At 44.5% G+C, this 22,209-nt stretch overlaps 1 protein-coding gene across 2 annotated transcripts in view; it reads right to left on the reverse strand.

Annotated features, from left to right (window-relative positions):
• Nucleotides 1–22,209, reverse strand: part of TRAPPC12 (trafficking protein particle complex 12) — a 318,722-nt gene that overhangs the window by 259,197 nt on the left and 37,316 nt on the right. For both annotated transcript variants that reach the window (XM_030198921.1, XM_030198920.1), the window contains exon 3: nucleotides 6,348–6,464. In XM_030198921.1, the coding sequence (XP_030054781.1) occupies nucleotides 6,348–6,464 (117 nt within the window). The remainder of the gene's footprint in view (nucleotides 1–6,347; nucleotides 6,465–22,209) is intronic.

Genomic DNA, 22,209 nt, shown 5'->3' on the forward strand with positions numbered 1-22,209 from the left:
CGTGCACCCGGGGGAGGGGGGTTCTTTCGCCAGGGTGGGGGGGTCACGCTGCACCGGGGGGGGCGCTGCACCCGGGGGGCAGGGCGCATCGGCGATCCGCCCTGGGTGTCAGCCCCCACTAGGAACGCCACTGCCCAAAACTAACATATTCCAGTTCATAAATTCAGAATAAAAACAGTTATTTCTACCTTTGTTGTCTGGGCATTTTATTTTTCTAATCATGTTGGTCCCAATGAGTTTCTCTCTTCCACTTTCCTGTCTTTTATTCCCTCACATCTGTCTCTAACATATTGATCTTTTCCTGTTTTCTCTTTCTTCCTGTTCTTTTCTGACTTTGTGCACTCAAATTTCAACCTCTTTCTCACCCTCTAGTTCTCCACCTCCTTCTTTTTACTTTCACCTACTTATCAACTTTCCACCTCCATTTCTCAGTCTCTAGCTCTCCCATCCTAATCTTCTTGACAGCCCCCGTGGCATCTCCCACACAGTTCCATTATGGTCGGCATCGCCCCTTCCTCCACTTTTGTAGCTCAGCATCTCTTCTCTCTTTATCCTTCTCTCCACTGCCCAGTATCTGGTCTCCCTCTCTCCACCCCACACCCGCCCTTATAGCCTAACATCTTCACTTTCTCTCCACTCCCTACGCTTCTAGCAAATACCTTCCTTCTCTCCCCCCCCCCCCCCATTTGTAGTCTAGCATTTCCCTTTCCCTCCCTTTCCAATAGTTCAGCTTCTCCCCTTTCACCCCTATAATTGGCATCCTCCTCTCTATCCCTTTCTACTCCCCCCCCCAGTCAGAATATCCCCCTCCCATTCTTCTCTTTCCCACCAAGTTCTGCAACTCCTCACTCTTTCTCACTTCATATCTAAAATCCTACTGTCTCTTCCCTTCCCTTGTCTCCCATTTCCCCTCTACTTTCTGTTCACCATTTGTTCTTCTCTTCCCTACATGGCTCAACATTTCTCCTTCTCCCTCCCCAATGGTCCAGCATTTCTCCTTCTTTCTCTCCCCCCTTTCCACGGATCCAGTATTTCTCCTTCCCTCTCCTTCTCCCACCCTTAAATGGACCAGCATTTCTCTTTCCCCCTTCCCCAAATGGTCCAGCATTTCTATTTCTCTCCCCCCCTCCCCCCCCCCCACCGGTAGATCAACATTTCTCCTTTACCCCCCTCCATGGACCAGTGTTTATTTTTTTCACCCCTTCTCCCCCCATGGACCAGCATTTTTTTTTCTTCCCCCCCCTTCTCCTCCTCCACGGACCAGCATTTTTCTTCATTCCATGAGCTAGCATTTTTTTCTCCTCCCCCCTCCCTCTGTGGAACAGAATTTTTTCTCCTCTCTATGGTCTAGCATTTCCCCTCCCCTCTCCTCCATGGACCAGTATTTTTTCTTCCTCCCCCCCCCCCCCCCCCCAGCCAGCAATCTGTCATCTCTTGTTGCCTCTCGGTCCTACCCTGTTACCTTTTAAAAAAGATCTTTGCTGCTGGAGGCAGCTGGCAGAGAGCAGCGATTCAGACGCACTGTTCACGCTCACCACAGAGCTTTTTCTCTGATACTTCCCGCCTCTGCAGAAACAGGAAGTGAGTCAGAGAGAAGACCTTGAGATTGGTGCAAACAGCTTGTCTGAATTTCTGTTCACTGCCAGCTGCCTCCAGCAACGAAGATCACTTTTTAAAAGGTATAACTGGGGTTTAAGAGGCAAGGAAAGATGCCACGTTGCCGGCTGGGGAGGGGACAGGAAGGAGAAAAGTTGGACAGGGAGAATGGGGTGGTGACGCCACTTCCAGCTACAAAAAGTGCCGGAACATCGTTTCACCACATTCTGGCACAAATTAAGCTCTGCTTCTAACTAAAAATATTGGGCCCTATATTAAAAGTGATTTAAGTAATCAGGAGAGGGTCCTGACCACTTAATGTGCTCCTAGCTGCCCAGTCACCCATATTCAGAAGCATTTAACTGGGCTGTGCCGCCGAATATCGGCCATTAAAAAAATGAGCAGGTCGGGCAGTACAGGGGACAGCATTAGGGAGGAGCCAGCAATTATTCAGGTGCAGGCATTATTTAATTATTAATGATATTTATAGCCCACATTTTCCCAAACAAGCTTGAGTTCTATGTGGCTTACAATGTACAGTAAATCCAATTACATAGCATACCTGGATTGCTGAAACATTTCTTATGATATTTACAAGACAATTTCCCTCTATTTTCTTATTACAGAGGAAAAGGCTTCAGACACTCAGCATCGTGGTAGGCTAAGTATGCGGAGAAATTGCAGCCGCTAAACGAGTCAGTGAGCCTATAAATTTAAAGAATTGGCTCACTGAGTGTCTGAAGCCTTTTCCTCTGTAATAAGAAAATAGAGGGAAATTGTCTTGCTTCTTGATGATATTTTGGTAAAGAAAGGGTGAGCAAGCTCCATATCAAGCATTAATTGTGATATTTATAGCAATCCAGGTATGTTATGTAATTGGAAAAGTAAGAGAGGAAAAGATGCTCTGTGATATTTGAAATAGTAGAAGAGAGTACCTGGTTAGGAATTCAAAAATACAATGTGGTAAATGTATATAAAAACTATATAGAATTAACATTTGAGTCAGAAGCGCAGCCAGACTCGGTATTTTGGATGGGCCCAGAGGTAAACTGAATAGGCTCTTCCACACGCACATGCCTCCCTCACACCACACCAAACCACACCACAAACATCTTCCCGGAGATATGTTTTAAGAACACAGATTTTTTTTCTTTACCTACCACACATCTCCTCCCTCTCCTCTGCGGTGTCCCAGTATCTGCTCTCCTGTCTCTGAATTCCGTCCCTCCCTGGTGTACTATACAGGTGTCCTTGGCGCCTGCAGCAATTTATTCTTGCTGCTTGCACCGGCCCCCACAGGCTTCTGCTGCGTCCCACCCTCGCTGACATCATTGCCTGTATCCTGTCTGATGGAACACAGCAGATGGAAACCTGTAGGTCCGGCGCAAGCAGAGAGAATAAATCGCTGTAGGCGCCGAGGACGCCAGTACCAGCACCGGAGAGGGAAGGGGTTCAGAGACAGGAGCACAGATTCCGGGACACCACAGAGGAGAGTGGGAAAGAGAGCAGTGTGGCGCTGTTGCTGGGCAGGCTTGAGACAAGAATGGGTGGGCCTGTGCCCACCCAGGCCCATCCGTAGTTACGCCACTGATTTGAGTACATATCAAAAGGAGGTTATACATGTATCAGGAAGGTCAGGATTGTTTAAACACCACTGAGACAATCAAACATTGGGTGGATTATTCTTTGTGAGGAAATGCTTGAAAAGGAATGATGCTAGGATCTTTCGGATTCTGGTGTACTCTTGTGTGCTTCTTATTTTGGAAAGTAGAGTTCTACCATTTGGTCCCTAAGTATGCGAAGTCAGCAGAATAAACTGATTTGATCCCACTGCAGGCACAGGCAGCTCCTTGTGACTCTGGGCAAGTCACTTAACCTTCCATTGCCCCTGGCGCGAAGTCTGGAGTTGGCAGTAGTGGAGAAGGGAACAGATAAGAAGGATTTATCCATGGAGCGGAGTGCACAGGAAGGGGTGTAGGGAAGGACGAGTGTGGAGAGATACTGGGGAGCAGCAGAGTGAGTACATTTATAGGTTAGTAGAAGAAGTTTGAATAGGATGCGAAAACGGATAGGGAGCCAGTGAAGCGACTTGAGGAGAGGGGTAGTATGAGTAAAGCGACCCTGGTGGAAGATAAGACGGGCAGCAGAGTTTTGAACCGATTGGAGAGGGAAGAGGTGACTAAGTGGGAGGCCAGCAAGAAGCAGATTGCAGTAGTCTAAACGAGAGGTGACAAGGGTGTGGATGAGGGTTTTGGTAGAGTGCTCGGAAAGAAAGGGGCGGATTTTACGGATGTTGTAAAGAAAGAAACGACAGGTCTTGGCGATCTGCTGGATATGAGCAGAGAAGGAGAGAGAAGAGTCAAAGATAACCCCAAGGGTATAATATGTTGTGCTTTATGTATCCTTATCTCCTTAGAAGATATTGTTTGTTGGAGATTGACAGTTTGCATGTTTATTCCACAGAGTGCTGTAACGCCTTTATACTCCTGTTGCTCTTGTGGAAAGATTGTCAGTGTGGAGTGTCTGACCCTTATTTGTTGTTATTCTGTCAATAAAGACCTTCTTTAAATTAAAAAAAAAGAAAATCACTGTTACCTGTTTCTTATTTATGGAGTGGAGGAGTAGCCTAGTGGTTAGTGCAGTGGACTTTGATCCCACTGCAGACACAGGCAGCTCCTTGTGACTCTGGGCAAGTCACTTAACCCTCCATTGCCCCTGGTACAAAATAAGTACCTGACTATATGTAAACCGCTTTATTTTTTATTTTTTTCGTACATTTCTACCCCTTGCTTTCCCACTCATAGCAGATTCAATGCGGCTTACATATTATATACAGGTACTTATTTGTACCTGGGGCAATGGAGGGTTAAGTGACTTGCCCAGAGTCACAAGGAGCTGCCTGTGCCTGCTGTGGGAATCGAACCCAGTTCCCCAGGACCAAAGTCCACCACTCTAACCACTAGGCCACTAGTTGCAAAAAAAACCTCAGAAAAGCGGTATATCAAGTCCCATTTGCCTTTCCCTTCCCCTTATTTAGTCCAAAATTCTCACCTTGGCACATAAAGCTTTTTATTCTGGTGTACCATTCCGTGTTTCCACGCTTCTTACTCCTTATACCCATACTTGCTCTCTTCGCTCCCAGAGAACTTTCTTATGATTCTGCCAATGGACAGTGCTCACCTCGACTCAACTAGGTGCTCAGTCTATTTTCTTGCACCTCACCTTTAGAATTCTCTTCTGGTATTTATCCACAAAGAATCACCATATAGTCCAAATCTCATCTTAAAACTTATTTTTTCAGGCTGGTCTTTGATCTTGACCATGTTGCAGTCGCCATTGGTTGTGACTGGTGGAGGAATACGTTTCAAGTGTCATCTTTATTTGATATACTGCCCCAGTGTAACCTTCATAGAGGTTTACAAGTTTAACATAAACAAGGAAAGTCAGAGAAAAAAAACATATGTTTGATTTACAATCTTTCAGACAGAAGTAAATGTAGTGTATATGATATATGCTTCCTGCTTCAGACCTGCACTAACAACCATCCTCTCAGCCTTTAACAGGTTGTATTAATCTCCAAACGTGTTTGAAAACAGGAAAGTCTTAAACTTCTTTTAAAAGGTCTGGAAACTGGGTTCTAGTCTTAAATGGGAGGGCAATGAGTTCCAAAGGGATGCATTTCAAGCTTATTGATATGTTGTTGTTGTTGTCTTCTTTTTTACTGGCTCTATCTTTCCATGTACTTTCCTGTTTAGGTTTTTCTTTTCTTTTTTTTTTTTTACTGATGTTGCAAACAGCCTAGTTGCATCTGCAGAAATGTGGTATATCACATATAAGCTAAGCTTCAGCAATGCTTGCCAATCTGTCCTTCTTGACTAACTCCTCTATCATTTGACTGTGTGGGCTGTTCCAGAGGTTAAAGACAATTCAATGCTGAGCAGCCCTAAGCTTTGGAATCACCCACGTGTGTCTAACTCAATCCTGTTTTCAAAGAGAAAAAATGTTGCTGCTTATTGTAACAGATGTTTTCCATAGACACCAGGATTAGAAGACACAAAACCCTTCCCACCTCCCTGAGAGTTGTTTCATGGTTTTGAGGTTTGAACTAACTGAGGAGCGGAGGAGACCGCTGTATGTGAAAAAGACAGCGCATGCTCAGATCTTTACTCTAGAGACCTGAGCTTTGGGAGAGTAGTCTGCAATATGGGAACATTTACGTCAGAGTTTCCCAAACCTGTTTGAATATGCACGAGAAATTTGAGCACATTGGAAACTCAGTCTATGCAAATGCATTTATTGTGGATATCCTGCAAATCTGTTTAGCTGTGGGGTCCCCAGGATAGGTTTGGAAAGACTGAACTATATTACCAAGCAAACAAAACTACAAATTGAAATCTGCTATGCTGCACAGTGGTGAAGGATGACTAGGCCCAGAAGATACAGCATGTTTTCCTCACCATGAACCTTAATACTCACTCACAAGATCTGTTCAAAGTGCAGAAACATTTAAATTAACTAATTAAAATGTTATATTCCCATTTCCCACAGTTGAAGATACCCTCTCTATTGTTTTCCTGCTTTCAGGTGCTCAAGCATGGAAGTTAACAGGTATAGCCCATTGATTTTATAATATGGAACTTTTAAAAGTGTACAAAATAACCTACTTCCATGGAGTTTCTTCTAGAATTTAGACAAGCACATTTAGGAATAATTAAACATATAGACTGTATAAAAAATCTGTTGCTTCTTACTATTAATTGTTTTAATCCCACCAAAGACTGCTCTACGGAGTTGGTAGTTAGCACTTGTCTTTTCAGGGCAGCCTGCTCACCCAGGAAACGAAGCATCAGGTCTCTCACCGGATCTCCCTTTCAAAACAAAGAAAAAAAAAACTCCATCTGTGACACTGTAAGTAAGCAAGATATGTACACAATAAAAACTCTTCTTTCCACTTAAAAACTATGTACCGACCTACATTCTAAATGTGCAGTAGTTCTAAAAGATATATATGCTTTCTTCATTTATCACTATCTAACTACACTGTGCATTTAGCATTCTGGCACATGAAATGGTATAGCTTTTAATAGTATTACAAACACTATTCATTCTTAGACATCCATACTATAAAGGGGAAGGGTCACACTATAGTGGAATCCCACTATATTACTCAGATTTCAAACAAAACAATTCATGGTTATTGCAGGGCAAAAAACCATAACTTGTTTCTGCCACAGCGTATTCAAATGCAGGAGTCTGCTCCCAATGTTAAAGGGGTCCACATGAAAAACATAACCGAAAGCTGCATTATTGGTATGAATTAATGGTGAATGATGAGGGCAAAAGGTTTTAATACACATAACCATATATTTATTCATGTAAAAACATGCTTAAAAATTACCCACTTCTTAACTATGGGTAAAATTACACATGTAAATTTACTCACATGAAAAAAAGGGTAGAGTTAGGTCTGAACAATGAAAGGTCAGAGAGATTTTGTTTTCAATCTATGTATGCACTTTCAAGGGAGCACTTTGTGCCTGTTTCCATGCAGGTGGAACTAGGTGGGTACAAACATATCTGCCCTATATATGTCAGCTGCATTTTCAAAGGGAAATCATAAGGGACTGCAAGATCTGTGGGGGTATGCACAGTAACCTCAATAAGTGCACCGTGAACAGGAATGAAAATACATTTAGATATCTATATACAAATTCCGTTAAGTTGAAAGTAATAAAATTATAGAGTTAGAATGCATGACACTTAAGGAATTTACACACACACATTGTTCAACATGTAGACACATTTGGAGTTCAGATGGTCCCTAAAATGGACTAATTTGAATAAAAATCAGGATTTCTCCCAACTTATAGGGAAGAAGCCTTATATCGATGTTCATTCAAATCAGGTGAGACATTTTATGGCTGAAAAATCTGTACAATAAGACACAGAGACAAACCCGCAGCCCCACAAACTCAAAGCGCCAGGTCACCATCAGGCTCATTTTCGAAAGAGAAGGATGCCCATCTTTTGACACAAATCGGAAGATGGGCGTCCTTCTCACAGGGTCGCCCAAATCGGCATAATCGAAAGCCGATTTTGAACATCCCCAACTGCTTTCCATCGCGGGGACAACCAAGTTCACAGGGGCATATCGGAGGCGTAGCGAAGGCGGGACTTGGGCATGCCTAATACATGGGCGTCCTCGACCCATAATGGAAAAAAAAGGACGTCCCTGACGAGCACTTGGATGACTTTACCTGGTCCTGTTTTTCTTACGACTAAGCCACAAAAAGGTGCCCGAACTGACCAGATGACCACCGGAATCAAGGATCAGCTCCCCTTACTCCCCCAGTGGTCACTAACCTCCTCCCACCCCCAAAAAATATCTTTAAAAATATTTTGTGCCAGCCTCTATGCCAGCCTCAGCTCCATCACAGCAGTATGCAAGTCCCTGGAGCAGTTTTAGTAGGTGCAGTGCACTTCAGGCAGGTGGACCCAGTCCCATACCCCCCCCCCCCCACCTGTTACACTTGTGGTAGTAAATGTGAGCCCTCCAAAACCCACCACAAACCCACTGTACCCATATCTAGTGCCCCCCATTCACCCATAAGGGCTATGGTAGTGGTGGTGGTGGGGGGGGGGGGGGGGTTGGGTGGCTCAGCACACAAGGTAAGAGAGCTATATACCTGGGAGCATTTATGAAGTCCACTGCAGTGCCCCCTAGGGTGCCCGGTTGGTGTCCTGGCATGTCAGGGGGACCAGTGCACTACAAATGATGGCTCCTCCCACGACCAAAGGGCTTGCATTTGGTCGTTTCTGAGATGGGTGTCCTTGGTTTCCATTATTGCTGAAAATCAGAAATTACCATCTCTAAGGATGACCTAAATGTCAAGATTTGGGCGTCCCTGACCGTATTATCGAAAAGAAAGATGGACATCCATCTTGTTTCGATAATACGGTTATCCCCGCATCTCCATCGGGACGTTTTGCGACCTGGTGCTGAAGGCTCAGGTAGTTCAGGATCCTTTGGAGCCCTGTTAAGTCCTGCACCCTTCTTACCTTTCTTTATGGGTCTTTGAAATATTGACGCAAAAAGTTATGCATAGTGAAAATAGAACAGTAACAACTTAAACACCATGGCTCTCGAAGGAGGGTGCAGCATGCAGAAAGTAAATAAACTGACACAGGCACAAGACACTGAGTCCTAATAAAAACAACATCCATAGTAGAGAAATCTGAACAATGAAATATAACTCTGCTGGGTCGCACACTATATAGGACAATCAAGGAAGTGTAAATACAATCTGGTACAACCCATAATACTGCACTTTTCCCCCAGTAAAACATCAAAGAACATTTGTCAATGTATATTATAGGACCCCATTCTTCTCCCCTCCACTTCCCACCACCCCATGCTGCAAAGGAAAACTAATTCCAAAGTCTGTTGCGAGCTGCTGGCTGTAGAGTGGACCAGAAATGCTCCCATATCCTTTGAAAATGTTCACTTTATCCAAGCGCTCTACTGAGAGAAGAGAAATCATACGAGTTCTCCAGATCACCCAAGTAGGTGTCACCGGTTCACACCAATGCAACAAGATTACTTTTTTCCCTATTAGCACCATACTGTGAAGGCAGCTGAGCATGCCATGGGGTATGTGCCGGGACAGCTGCGGAGCAAAAAAAATTAAAGTAGCCTCTAAGGGGACTCTCTGCTTATACTGGTCCAATATTTGCTGCAGTATCTGCCCCATGAACAACTGAATCCTGGGGCATGTCCAAAACATGTGCCTAAGGGTCACTGGTCCATGCTGGCACTTAAGGGAAATATCCATGACTGTTAAAGATGCACTATATGCTCTATGTAGAGAAATGTGTAGATGTAAGACAAACTTGTATTGAAGTTCCCATATCATCACATTGCATATGCCTCTTTAGACACTGTGTAAGCAGTCTTTCACTTGTGTAGCTGTAATGACAACCCCCAAATCATCCGACCACCGGGTTGTCACGTGGGCAAAATCAATTTCCTCCATACTGTATTGCAAATATTTATGGTGATAAGCCAGTGGAAGCTTACTTTGAGAGTTCAGAGTTAACACTTCATTAAGTGTGTCCTGAACATCCTCACATGAATGTTTACAAGGCAATCCACAGACATAGTGATTTAAGAGGGTATAAGCAAGGCGGTCCATCTCTGACAGCTGTAACCTGCCCTGCAACTCGGCAAAAGGTTTCAATTTCCCATCTACAGTCAGAAGCTCTTTATGGGTCTAATTAATGCTAGTTTTATGTTTTATATTTATTGTTATTACTTTTTATATATTTGAATGCTAGATGTAAACTCAGCCTCCCTATCTTGGCCTCCCACAGTTATGTGTGCCTTAAACCTGTGTTTGTAATTTATTTTAACTTAGTTTTTATTTTTCATATTTTAACTCTTACATAATGTAAAGTTTTTGTATAGGCGATATATCAGAGAAGATGAACCATGAACTATGAAATCCACCTGCAAGTTCTGCTGTATGGGTTGCAGACAGCACCACTAGGAGGTTCTCTGACCAGCTGCATAACAAGGTTATCTCCAGTACCACCTGTATACTCTTGGTTCCCCCTCTGCTTGTTGACATAAGCCACCTTTGTGGCATTGTCTAATATGATATGTGATATCGTCTCTTCCACTATCAAAAGAAACCTCTGCAGTGCAAAGTGAACCATTGTGGCCTCCAGTCTGCTGAATGACAAGGATGTCTACTACAGCATCCAACATCTGTCTGCATTATCTGTCCATGACAATGCAACTTTCAACCAGACAGGCTGCCATTCATTGGGACCACTACCTAGTATGTGTGTGTGTGGTGGAGGGGGGGGGGGGGGGGGGAGGTGAGAAAGGCTCAATTCCTCTCTGGCATCCACCACCATTCCAGTTCCCTTCCAACAGAGGGCTGCAGCAGAAAGCAAAGATGACAGCAGTGAGTTCTGAAGAGGCCTTATATTCACTATCACTCAGGAAACTTGCTCCAAGATCACTGCCATGGCATCTAAAAACTCTAGGTACTCCTAAGCTCTTTGTGCCCCCTGGGACCAGAACCTTTGAAGTTACTCCTGTGATCTGTCTACTGAATGGTGGCAAGAAGTGAAGCTGTTTTAGTGATGGTAACAATGGTCTTTAGCCCTTGAAACAGTTTTTTTTTTTAAACAAAACTTGCAGCAAAGTCAGGCACAAGCAATCTCTAAACTACATCAGTCACAAGCTAAGTGATGTGGAGGCGTATTTTCAAAGCACTCAGACTTACAAAGTTACATAGAGGCTCATTTTCAAAGTACTTTGACTTACAAAGTTATGTAGTAACCTATGGAACTTTGTAAGCCTGAGTGCTTTGAAAATAAGTCCCATTGTGATTTACACTGCACTAACTTGTTGATATTTTTCTGGTTTTGAAGAAAATTTGGGACACTTAACGTTGATATATTTTTTGCAATACACATTGGACATACTACATGGTGTCAGGTTCTCAGGTTCAGAGCCCGCGGGGCCGGGCTCTGGAGCAAACATGAGCCCTTGGGCTGCTGACGCGGAGCGACAGCAGCAGGCAAAACCCACCAACCAACGCTGGGAAAGCACACCGGCACCGGCAGGGACTGCAGGCACTGCCCAGCGAGCCAGAAAACATAGATTGGAATCCCCCGGACTGGAGGATACAAGACTGGAACACTGGACTGGAATCCCCTGGACTGGAGGACACAGGACTGGAACACACTGGACTGGTCCGTACAGCTTCACCTGCACTTAGCCACTGCCCCCCAAGGGTTGAGCCCCTGGGTTCGAGTGGCCGGCAGGACTTACTGGATGACACAGGGACCAGGACTAGAACAAGCTGGAAACAGCAGTACTCCTAAATCCTAAACTGACATAAGTGCTCCCAAGCCCTAACCAACAGAAGAACTCCAAACAGAAACCAACAAAAGTGTTCCTAACAATAAACCAACAAAAGGACTTCCTAATCCCTATACTAACAGAAGTGCTACCAATAGCACCACTAGGAAAAGCAGGGGAGCCACAGGGAAAGAGCAGGGAACCTAAACACATAAACTAGCACAGGTGCTCCTAAGCACCAAGCACAACAACCCTAAACTAACTACGGTGCTCCTAAGCACCAAACTACCAGCAGAGCTCCTAGCACTAAAAGGGAAGACAGGGGAGTCAAAAGGGAAAAAAACAGGGAAGCTAAACACAGAAGACAGCAGTGCTTCCAAAGCACTAAACACAACAGAGCTTCCAAAGCCCCAAACACAGAAGTGCTTCTAAAGCACCAAACACAGAAGTGCTACTAAAGCACCAATCACATAAGTGCTTCCAAAGCACCAAAAGGAAAAGCAGGGGAGCCACAAGGGAAAAGCAGGGAAGTTAACACAGATCAAAAGTGCACACTGCACTACGGACTTGTCCACTCCTTTTTAAACACAGAATCACTAACCGCTTTTATCACATCCTCCAGCTGTGTCCCCCATCTCAGTCAAAGCAGGCCCAGGGTCTGGGGTCAGTGACAGCAGCGATGGAAGTGCTGCCATGGGTATGGGCTCATATGTATCCGTCATAGGAATCTCTTCTCAACCGCTGTTCTCCATTGTTACAAGTACCACCTTCATCTTTCTTGGAAGCTGGTTGCCAGATGAAGTATTCAGAGGTGGTTGTCGCCCAGGAATTTGACCGTCGGAGCTCCTTTTCCGATAACACAATGGGAGGTGGTGGCAATAGACACCAGCAAATCAGGTTGAGGAGCTCATTACAAGGGGTGATATGATACAGACGTTCAAATATTTGAAAGGTATTAATCCGCAAACGAATCTTTTCCGGAGATGGGAAGGCGGTAGAACGAGAGGACATGGAAATGAGATTGAAGGGGGGCAGACTCAGGAAAGATGTCAGGAAGTATTTTTTTACAGAGAGGGTGGTGGACGCTTGGAATGCCCTCCCGCGGGAGGTGGTGGGGATGAAAACGGTAACGGAATTCAAACATGCGTGGGATATGCATAAAGGAATCCTGTGCAGAAGGAATGGATCCTCAGAAGCTTAGCTGAAATTGGGTGGCGGAGCAGGTGGGGGGAAGAGGGGTTGGTGGTTGGGAGGCTAGGATAGTTGGGGGCAGACTTATACGGTCTGTACCAGAGCCGGTGATGGGAGGCGGGACTGGTGGTTGGGAGGCAGGAAATACTGCTGGGCAGACTTATACGGTCTGGGCCATGAAAAAGACAGGTACAAATTCAAGGTAAGGTATACACATATGAGTTTATCTTGGGCAGACTGGATGGACCATGCAGGTCTTTTTCTGCCGTCATCTACTATGTTACTAACCTGGACCTAAAGCAAACGACTAAGCAAACGTTGCAAAGGCCCTGAAGGGAAGAACACCACTTCCTTATCAAGGCCCTGACTGATGATGTCACCACTACCAGACACAGGCAGGCAGCATACTGAAACAGAGCTAGAGCTAACTCAGGCTTAACCCCCACAGCTGCAGTATAGCAGAGCAATTAGAGCCATGCTGGAAGCAACCAGAACACAGAGGCAGCTAGCTCAGGTAACACACACAGCTGCAGTATAGTAAAGCAATTAGACTCATGCTGGGAGCAGCCAGCCCATAGACAGAGAGCCAGCTCTAGCAACACAGAAAGAAGAAACAGAAGCCAGCACAGAAGCTGACCTCCAGAATGAGGTAAGTCTGGGAGAGGCCGCAGCCACAATTGTAACACATGGGAGGTATACTGTCTATGACTGAATATGCAGCTTTAATTGCCTAAGCAAACCAGTACTGCACCCACGTGGCATTATGTGAATTGACTGCCATTAACTGTGACTTTGCCTCCCCACTTTAATTATATACTTATTTTTTCAGGCATTATTTAGTAGGACATTTTGTTAATTATATTGTATCTGAGGGTCCCAATTTTGGGGTTTGTTTTATTTAAATTGAAAAAAAACAAACAAACATAAATAAAATAAGGAATTAAAAAAAAATCCTATCCAGCAGATCCAAGAATTATAGCAGAAGCAATTCAATAAAGAGTCTTTGTCAGATTTTCCACTAAAAACAAAACAATAAGCAGAGTCTGCCTCTCTGTTTCTCCTGAAGTCTTTCTTCTTTTCAGACAACAAGGTGTTACCTCTTCACATGTTAGCTACAACTGACTCAAAAAGAAATGCTATCAACAGAATTCAGAGAGTTTCCTTATTTTCCCCCCATTCCCCTTATAACTTTTCTCAATGAGGAAGTACTGAGAGCAGATAAAGCCCCTGTGTGTAAGTGAACAGTGCTTTACTAGGAACTTTGTTGACTTAAAGTTTGGAAATGAAGAGAGATTGTGGATTTATTGATATATTCTATGCTTTAATTTAATTACAAAACAAAATTATTTATTAGCTTGTTCAATGGGTAGGGTTAAATGGCCATTTTTCTCAGTACAGGAGGGTAAATAGTAGAGTGCCACAGGGATCAGTACATTCACCCATTTGAGATCCAAGGTGGGCCGAAGAAAGCCTCCCTTCTTTGGGATGACAAAATAAATTGAATAACGCCGCAGGCCCTGTTCCTCCACCGGAACAGGCTCTACCTCCTCTAGCTCAAGGAGATGCTGTAGAATAAGGGTGACAGCCTATCAGACTAGCTCTACGCCTCAGGAGGACACCAATAAGGCATCAGGGATGATGTGGGCAACCAGACTCCAGAGATCTAAGGTGATGCAGGCCCACTCATGTAGGACAACCTACCTCTTACTGGAACCACTGAGGGATCTGGTACGCCCTCATTGGGCAGACCTGGCAGCTCTGGCCCTGCCAGAGAAATCTGAGTTACCGGATCTTTTGGGGACATGAAATGAACCCTCAAAAGTCTGTCCCATATCCTTGGACCAGCCCCTAGGCACTGTGAACTGCTGAGACCTTTTCACCTTAGCTCTAGAAGCCAGAAAGGCCAAATCTCCTCCATATCCTTCTCTAACGTTTCCAGGTCCTGCTGCTCCACATGCTTCTCATGGAGCTCCCTGAAGGATGAGTCCCCTTGCATGGGGACAATAGTCTTCTTTGTGACTAATATGTCAGCTTTGTGGTACAACCAGTACCTTTCCAACTCCTCAGAGTCAAATGTATACAAGGCAGTCCAGGGCTCTAGCCCTCCTGAGAACCCCATCCAGGGACTCCCACTCTGCCAACATCATGAAGGGAGAGGGCCTAGTGGAGAAGGAAATGCTTCAGGGCCCTGCCAATCTCTCCAATAGAGGAATTTCTTTAGAGGGTTGAAACACAAGAGCCCTGGGGAGCCCAAGTGCCTCCATAACCACATCAATAAAACAAGAGAATTCTTCCCGCTCCTCTTCGTCCTCTCTCAGATTATATTCAGACTATCTCTCTGTGCTTGTGGTTACATTCAAGCACAATGTTTACAGTCCTGAGTGTGATCAGGACATAAGAGGCACTTTGGGGAGGTCCTTTTTCTAAGCTGTGGTTACAAGTGGCCTTAGTACACCCTTACACAAGTTATTCCTGCACGCTGAGGCCATTTTTATTGTGGCCGTAAAACACCCCAACCTCCTATTTATTTCATTAATGGCCCTACACTATATAGAAAGCTACAAATCACCCATTATTTTCAAGATATAACATATTCTACAGACTCAACCATAATGAAGCGTAAGACAAGATGGACTCCACCTTGACCACTGGATCCCATCATTTCCACATTTCACAAATGCATTCTCAAAGAGATCTAAAAAATAGAAACAAGTTCTAAACAAAAAGATTTTCACAATCTCACCCAAGAAGAATTCAATGAGCTTCAAATACTTTCCAGAAATACAAACTTGGTGATCAAACCTGCAGATAAGGGAGGTGGCAATGTAGTTATGGACAGATTTGAATACATCGCAAAAGTTAAAAGACAAATTACAGATGAGAACTATTACATATGTTTAAGAGAAGATTCCACAGCCAAATTACAAGAAGAAATAAAAGAAATTACATAGTAACATGGTAGATGACAGCAGAGAAAGACCTGTACGGTCCATCCAGTCTGTCCAACAAGATAAACTCATATGTGCTACTTTATGTGTATACCTGACTTTGATTTGTATCTGCCATTTTCAGGGCACAGACCATAGAAGTCTGCCCAGCACTAGCCCCGCCTCCCAGCACTGTGCTGTTAGCTCCTCACACATTATTACCATGATAGAAGATTTTGATGAGGATCTAGAAAATATCATATTAGTGACACTCAATATAGATGACCTATACACTAATATACCCCAATTAGAAAGTCTAGCCATAATAGAGGACACACTAAAAGACAGAAAGATCTTGCGTCGGATTCCCAATTTTCAGATCATCGCATTTGCCACTTATGCTTTAACACAAAACTTCTTTGAGTTTCAAAAAACGTTCTACCAACAAATACGTGGTACTGCAATGGGATCATCTATAGCCCCAGATGTGGCGAATCTATATGTTGCACATTTTGAGGAGAAATTCCTAAAAGACCATCCATACAAATCTGAAATAGTATTTTACAAGAGGTACATTGACGACATTTTTATTTTATGGAAATGGGATGAGAATAGACTCCTAGAATTTTTTGAACGGTTCATCAGATTAGACCCAAATTTACACTTCAAAATACAATATGACAAGCTTCAAATTTCATATCTAGATATACTTATTATTAAAACAGAGATGGCAGGAAAGAGCCAGGTATGTAATCTGCCCTGGTGGGGGTCTCAAGCAAACACTCCCATTAGAATCTGCTGGGTACTTTCAAATTACTTTCATCAGTCACTTTTGGAAACAGGATGCTGGTTTAATTCAGCATGGCACTGCTCATGTTCTAGGACAGTAGAAGGTATGCAGTGGTATGCCCAAGTCTATTGATATTAATGAAGGCAAAAGTTAGAAGGCTGGGTTTAAGTTTTATTTAAAAGTAAGGCAAAATGGGGAGGTAGTGGAGCAAGATGGCCACTGCTGACTTCGAGCTGTGAAAGCTAAGTTGACTGTTTACCTGCTGAACTTATTTTCTCTGGTTCTCTATATGAGGAAGAAAAGGCAGGCAGTAGTTGGACCATCATGTCGGTCACAACTACAGTCCTAAAGTTGGATCCAATGGATCTTTATGTTCAGTGACCACCACCATCTGAGAGCGTCTCTGTGGCCACGCTGCTGGGAGTCAAGGCCTGCTGAACAGGCATCTTCCTTGTCGTCTGAGATATCTTTGAGTCCAGGTGAAGGGCAAGATCCTCCTCCTAACCCAGCTGCCAGGAGAACTAGCCTCATTGGGGGCTTGACGCTACCGATGGCCTGGAATAGAAGCCGTGACAGTAGGAGTGTAGGAAGGTGAGGGTCCCTCTGTTGAGCAGTGCACCTCGAATGCTTCTGGATCAATGGGAGAACGAGCTGACTTGAGTGTAGAACTCAGAACTTTTACCTTCTCTCTCCTGTGACCATGGTGATATCTCCAGAATCCATCTAGTCAGCAACAGAAGAACTGAGTAAGACGTGGAGGAGCATAATCGAACGGAAACGCCTATCTCCATGGGCATTTAACTCCGAGAACGGGTCCGTGAAGGGGCGGGCCAAACCGAATTTTTGAAAAAATGGAAGTTTTTGAGCTGGGCGTTTGTTTTTTTTTAGCGATAATGGAAACTAAATACGCCCAGCTCAAAAACGTCCTAATCTGAGCCATTTGGTCGTGGGAGGGGCCAGAATTCGTAGTACACTCGCCCCCCTGATATGCCAGGACACCAACTGGGCACCCTAGGTCAGTGCGGTGGACTTCAGAAAAAGCTCCCACATGCATAGCTCCCTTACCACGGGTGCTGAGCTCCCAACCCCCCTCCCCCAAAACCCACTACCCACAAATGTACAACACTACCATAGCTCTTAGGGGTGAATGGGGGCACCTATATGTGGGTACAGTGGGTTGTGGAGGCCTCCCATTTACCAGCACAAGTGTTACAGGTGGGGGGGGGGATGGGCCTGGGGCCACCTGGCTGAAGTGCACTGCGGTACCCACTAAAAGTGCTCCAGGGACCTGCATACACGCAGGCCTCTAGGACTGGTTGCTGCTATATGACATTGGCACACCAGTTGACACCTGAAGACTAATCTCTCCGAAAACGTCCTTTATTGTAATAACCGCCTTTACTCACAGTTAACTGCAGATCAGAGGTTGTGCCCCACTGGCAACGAGTCTCCCTGGTAGTAAGATTAGCAGTAGGTCCGAGCTAGCAGAATGCTGTACAATGCCCTCTTTCAGCCACATTCAAGGGAAGAACTAAGTTGTCTAACGTGGCTAACACAGGAAAGGGAACTAAAACTGGCTTACAAAAATGGCCACTATCGCATGGACTACAACAGGAAACACAACAGGGCACACTCTGACCCAGTGGGCAGGGGGAAAAGCACCATGGGAGAAGAGCCTACCAACTACCAACATCGTGAGACTGTAACACAAGCTAATGAAATCACGGAGCCCAATACCCTACGCCCACCACAATGCAATGCTGATGTGACCCTGTACTGCACCCGAGAGCCACATCTGACCCAGGGAAAGGCTGTGAGAGGATCGAACACATTCTGCTGTCATGGAGGTGGGTACGGCATTTGAGGCTGGCATACAGGCTGGAAAAAAAGTTTTTAAAGTGGGGGGTTTTTGGTGGGAGGGGGTTAGTGACCACTGGGGGAGTCCGGGGAGGTCATCCCCGATTCCCTCCAGTGGTCATCTGGGCAGTTGGAGCACTTTTTTGGGACTTGTTCGTGAAAAAAATGTCCAAAAAAAGTGACCCAAAATCGCGGTAAAAACGCCTTTTTTTTTTTTTCGATTATCAGCTAAAGACGCCCATCTCTCCTCGGCTGATAATCACGCCCCAGTTCCGCCTCCACCACGCCTCCGACACGCCCCTGTCAACTTTATTCGTTTCCGTGACGGAGTGCAGTTGGAAACGCCCAAAATCGGCTTTTGATTATACCGATTTGGGCGCCTTTGCGAGACAAACGTCTATCTCCCGATTTAGGTCACACTATAGGTGTTTTTCTCTTTCGAAAATAAGCTGGATTATCTGGTTAGCTTTCCTTTTTCACGAACAGACTGCTGTTCTAACAAAGAGACTAGATTCTCAAGAATCAGAGCTCAAAGCTCTTAAAAACTTGTATTGATACATTGGAATCTTCAGTTGAATCTGCTTCTCAACATAGACCTGCCTTAATGAAAGATACTAATTTGTTACATAACAAAATAGAGTCTGTAAAATAATTCTAAGAAAAGATATCTTCATTTCATTAATTTTCCCAAGGTCAAAACAGATCAGCTAAAGAAATGTACAGAAAATTTATGTTGGAGATACTAAAACTCCCAGAAGCATCTACTGCACCTGTGTTGAAGGTTTACTATCTTCCTATCAAATCTAAATTGCCTCTATAAACTGAAGCAATGGATTCTCTGGAACCAATTTCTCTAGATCAAGCCACTGGTCTCACTCAGTGGCGTAGGAAGGGGGGAGGGGCAGTCCGCCCCGGGTGCACGTGCTCGAGGGGTGCCGGCCCCGCTGGTTCCCTGCTCCCTCTGCCCCGGAACAGGTTACTTCCTGTTCCGGTGAAGAGAGAGAAGGGAATCAGCGGGGCCAACGCAGCTCCGAGTGACGTGCACTCGGGGCGGATCGGCCCTCCCACAGGTAAGAATGCGGTCCGGGGGGGGGGGGGGGTTCGCTCCAGAGGGGGGGTGCGCAGCTGCGGCCCGCCCCGGGTGTCATTAGCCCTCGCTACGGCACTGGTCTCACTACATTTGTTGAAACATTTATTGAGAAACAAGCAGATCCAGCATCTATGATTGTGTCTTTGGTCTCTGATCTTAACAGGGATAAAATAATGAGACTGTGTTTTTCAACATAGAGACTTTCTTTTTTGTGGATTGAAAATCCAGATATTTCCAGATGTTGCTTGTTTAACACAAAAAAAGAGGCAACAGTTTATTCTACTGTGATAGAGAGTAATCCAGATAGAAGCAATGTTTTTGTTGAAATACCCTTGGAAATGCATGATAAAGGGGGAAATGGGACTTGATATACCACCTTTCTGTGGTTTTTGCAACTACATTCGAAGTGGTTTACATAGAGGGGCATAACTGAACGAAAACGCCTATCTCCATGGGCGTTTATCTCCGAGAACGGGTCCGTGAAGGGGTGGACCGAACCGTATTTTGGGAAAAAATAGACGCCCATGTTTTATTCAACAATGTGTGAGCTGGGCGTTTTTGTTTTTCAGCGATAATGGAAAATGAAAGCGCCCAGCTCAAAAACGAATAAATCCAAGACATTTATTCGTGGGAGGGGCCAGGATTCGTAGTGCACTGGTCCCCCTCACATGCCAGGACATCAACCGGGCACCATAGGGGGCACTTTTACAAAACCAAAAAAAAAGGGTAAAAGAGCTCTCAGGTGCATAGCACCCTTCCCTTGTGTGTTGAGCCCCCCAAATCCCCCTCAAAACCCACTGCCCACAAGTCTACACCATTACTATAGCCCTAAGGGGTGAAGGGGGGCACCTACATGTGGGTACAGTGGGTTTGGGGGGGTTGGACGACTAATAAGCATTAAGCAGCACAATTGTAACAGGTAGGGGGGATGGGCCTGGGTCCACCTGCCTGAAGTCCACTGCACCCCCTAACAACTCCTCCAGTGACCTGCATACTGCTGCCAGGGAGCTGGGTATGACATTTGAGGGTGAAAATAAAAAGTTGTGAAACATCATTTTTTTGTGGTGGGAGGGGGTTAGTGACCACTGGGGGAGTCAGGGGAGGTCATCCCCGATTCCCTCCAGTGGTCATCTGGTCATTTATGGCACTTTTTGGGGCCTTATTCGTGAAAAAACAGGGTCCAGGAAAAGTGTCCTAAATTCTAGCTAAAAACGCATACTTTTTTCCCATTATCGGTGAAATGCGCCCATCTTTGTTCGGCAGATAACCACGCCCCAGTTCCGCCTTCGCCACACCTCTGACACGCCCCCATCAACTTTGTCCGCATCCGCGACGGAGTGCAGTTGAAAACGTCCAAAAATCGGCTTTCGATTATACCGCTTTATTCGTTTTTGTGAGATAAACGTCCATCTCCCGATTTAGGTCGGAACTTGGGCGTTTTTCTCGTTCGATTATAAGCAGGATAGTATCTTCAGGTACTTATTTGTAGCAGGGGCAATGGAGGGTTAAGTGACTTGCCCAGAGTCAAAAGGAGCTACAGTGGGAATTGAACTCAGTTCCCCAGGAGGATCAAAGTCCACTGCACAAACTACTAGGCTGCTACTCCTCCGAGTCCTCTCAGCCTTCTTTCTGTTTGATGTTTCCACTGGAAGCCTCTATTCCATGTTAACGTAATGTTATAGCTCTGTATCCATGAGTGTCCCTGCCCTGTGTACAACAGCAGACAGGTTATAGTTAATATTTTTTTCCTTATTAACCTATAGCTTATTGGCTTAATGTAAAAGCTCTACCCCCCTCATTCTGATTTGTGAACTTTAAGAAGTCTGGTGAATTTAACTCGGTTCCCTTTTTTAGGCTAATCTTGCCTTCTTTTTTTTTTTTTTTTTTTAATTGTAGGTACTCATTCTCATTTTTTCTATGTGAAATTTCATAAATAATGTTTAAAAACAATAGAACAAAACAAATGACAAGCTTGTAAATCATTTTCCCTTGTTTTCTAAGCCACGCAGCAATGCCAACACAGCCTATTCAAAATGAATGGGCTGTGTCAACATTAGTGCGCAGCATAGTAAACCAGAGGGGGGGGAGGGGGGGTTCAGCTTGTAAACATTTGAAATAAGTCATCTTTTGCCCAAGGATTTCATCTCCTGCAAATTCTGAATGAGAAAAATAACACACAGGAAAAATTGTCAAACACTTGTACATATCTAATGTGCAACTGTTGCTCGGTTCTTAAGTTTAGCTCTTTTAAACAGCACTGTATATGGGGCCTACTGCTAAGCCCTAAATGTGATGATTGACAACTGGGCGGAGTATCTTTATTGCCACGGCTTGTTTGTCAAATTGTCCTCCCTGAAGTTATTCTGACTGTGTGCGCTGCATCCATATTCTGTATGCATCAGGAGGATGCCCACATGTTGCTTCTGGTAAAACACCTCAAGTGCCCAATTTACTGAGACTGATAGACGTATGAAAAGAAATAACATCAAAGAACTTCAAATCCAGAAAAAAATATGGTTTTATGGGTGCACTGGTCACTGGACAATTTGCCATCAAAAATTCCAAGGTTGAGAGATATTAATATCCCACTAATGTCATTAAAAGTTTTAGGTGTTGTGTTATATTGATACCACATTTCTAGGGTTGTTGAAAAGGTACTTCTCAAATTGCATCATTTGCGGTAGATTAGATCAAGATTATCTAAGGAACATTTTAAAGTGCAAGTAAAGCATTTGTTCAATCATAGACGCATTATTATAATGTTTTATATTTGGGATCTCTTCTTAGGCAACCCATGCAACTGCAATTCCTGCAAAATAAGGCTGTGAAATTGATTTTCAGGTGTTCAGTAAGATATAGAGCGAACCCTCTATTATTTCAGCTA

Source organism: Microcaecilia unicolor, chromosome 3 (genome assembly GCF_901765095.1).
Source record: "Microcaecilia unicolor chromosome 3, aMicUni1.1, whole genome shotgun sequence".
Classification (NCBI taxonomy): domain Eukaryota; kingdom Metazoa; phylum Chordata; class Amphibia; order Gymnophiona; family Siphonopidae; genus Microcaecilia; species Microcaecilia unicolor.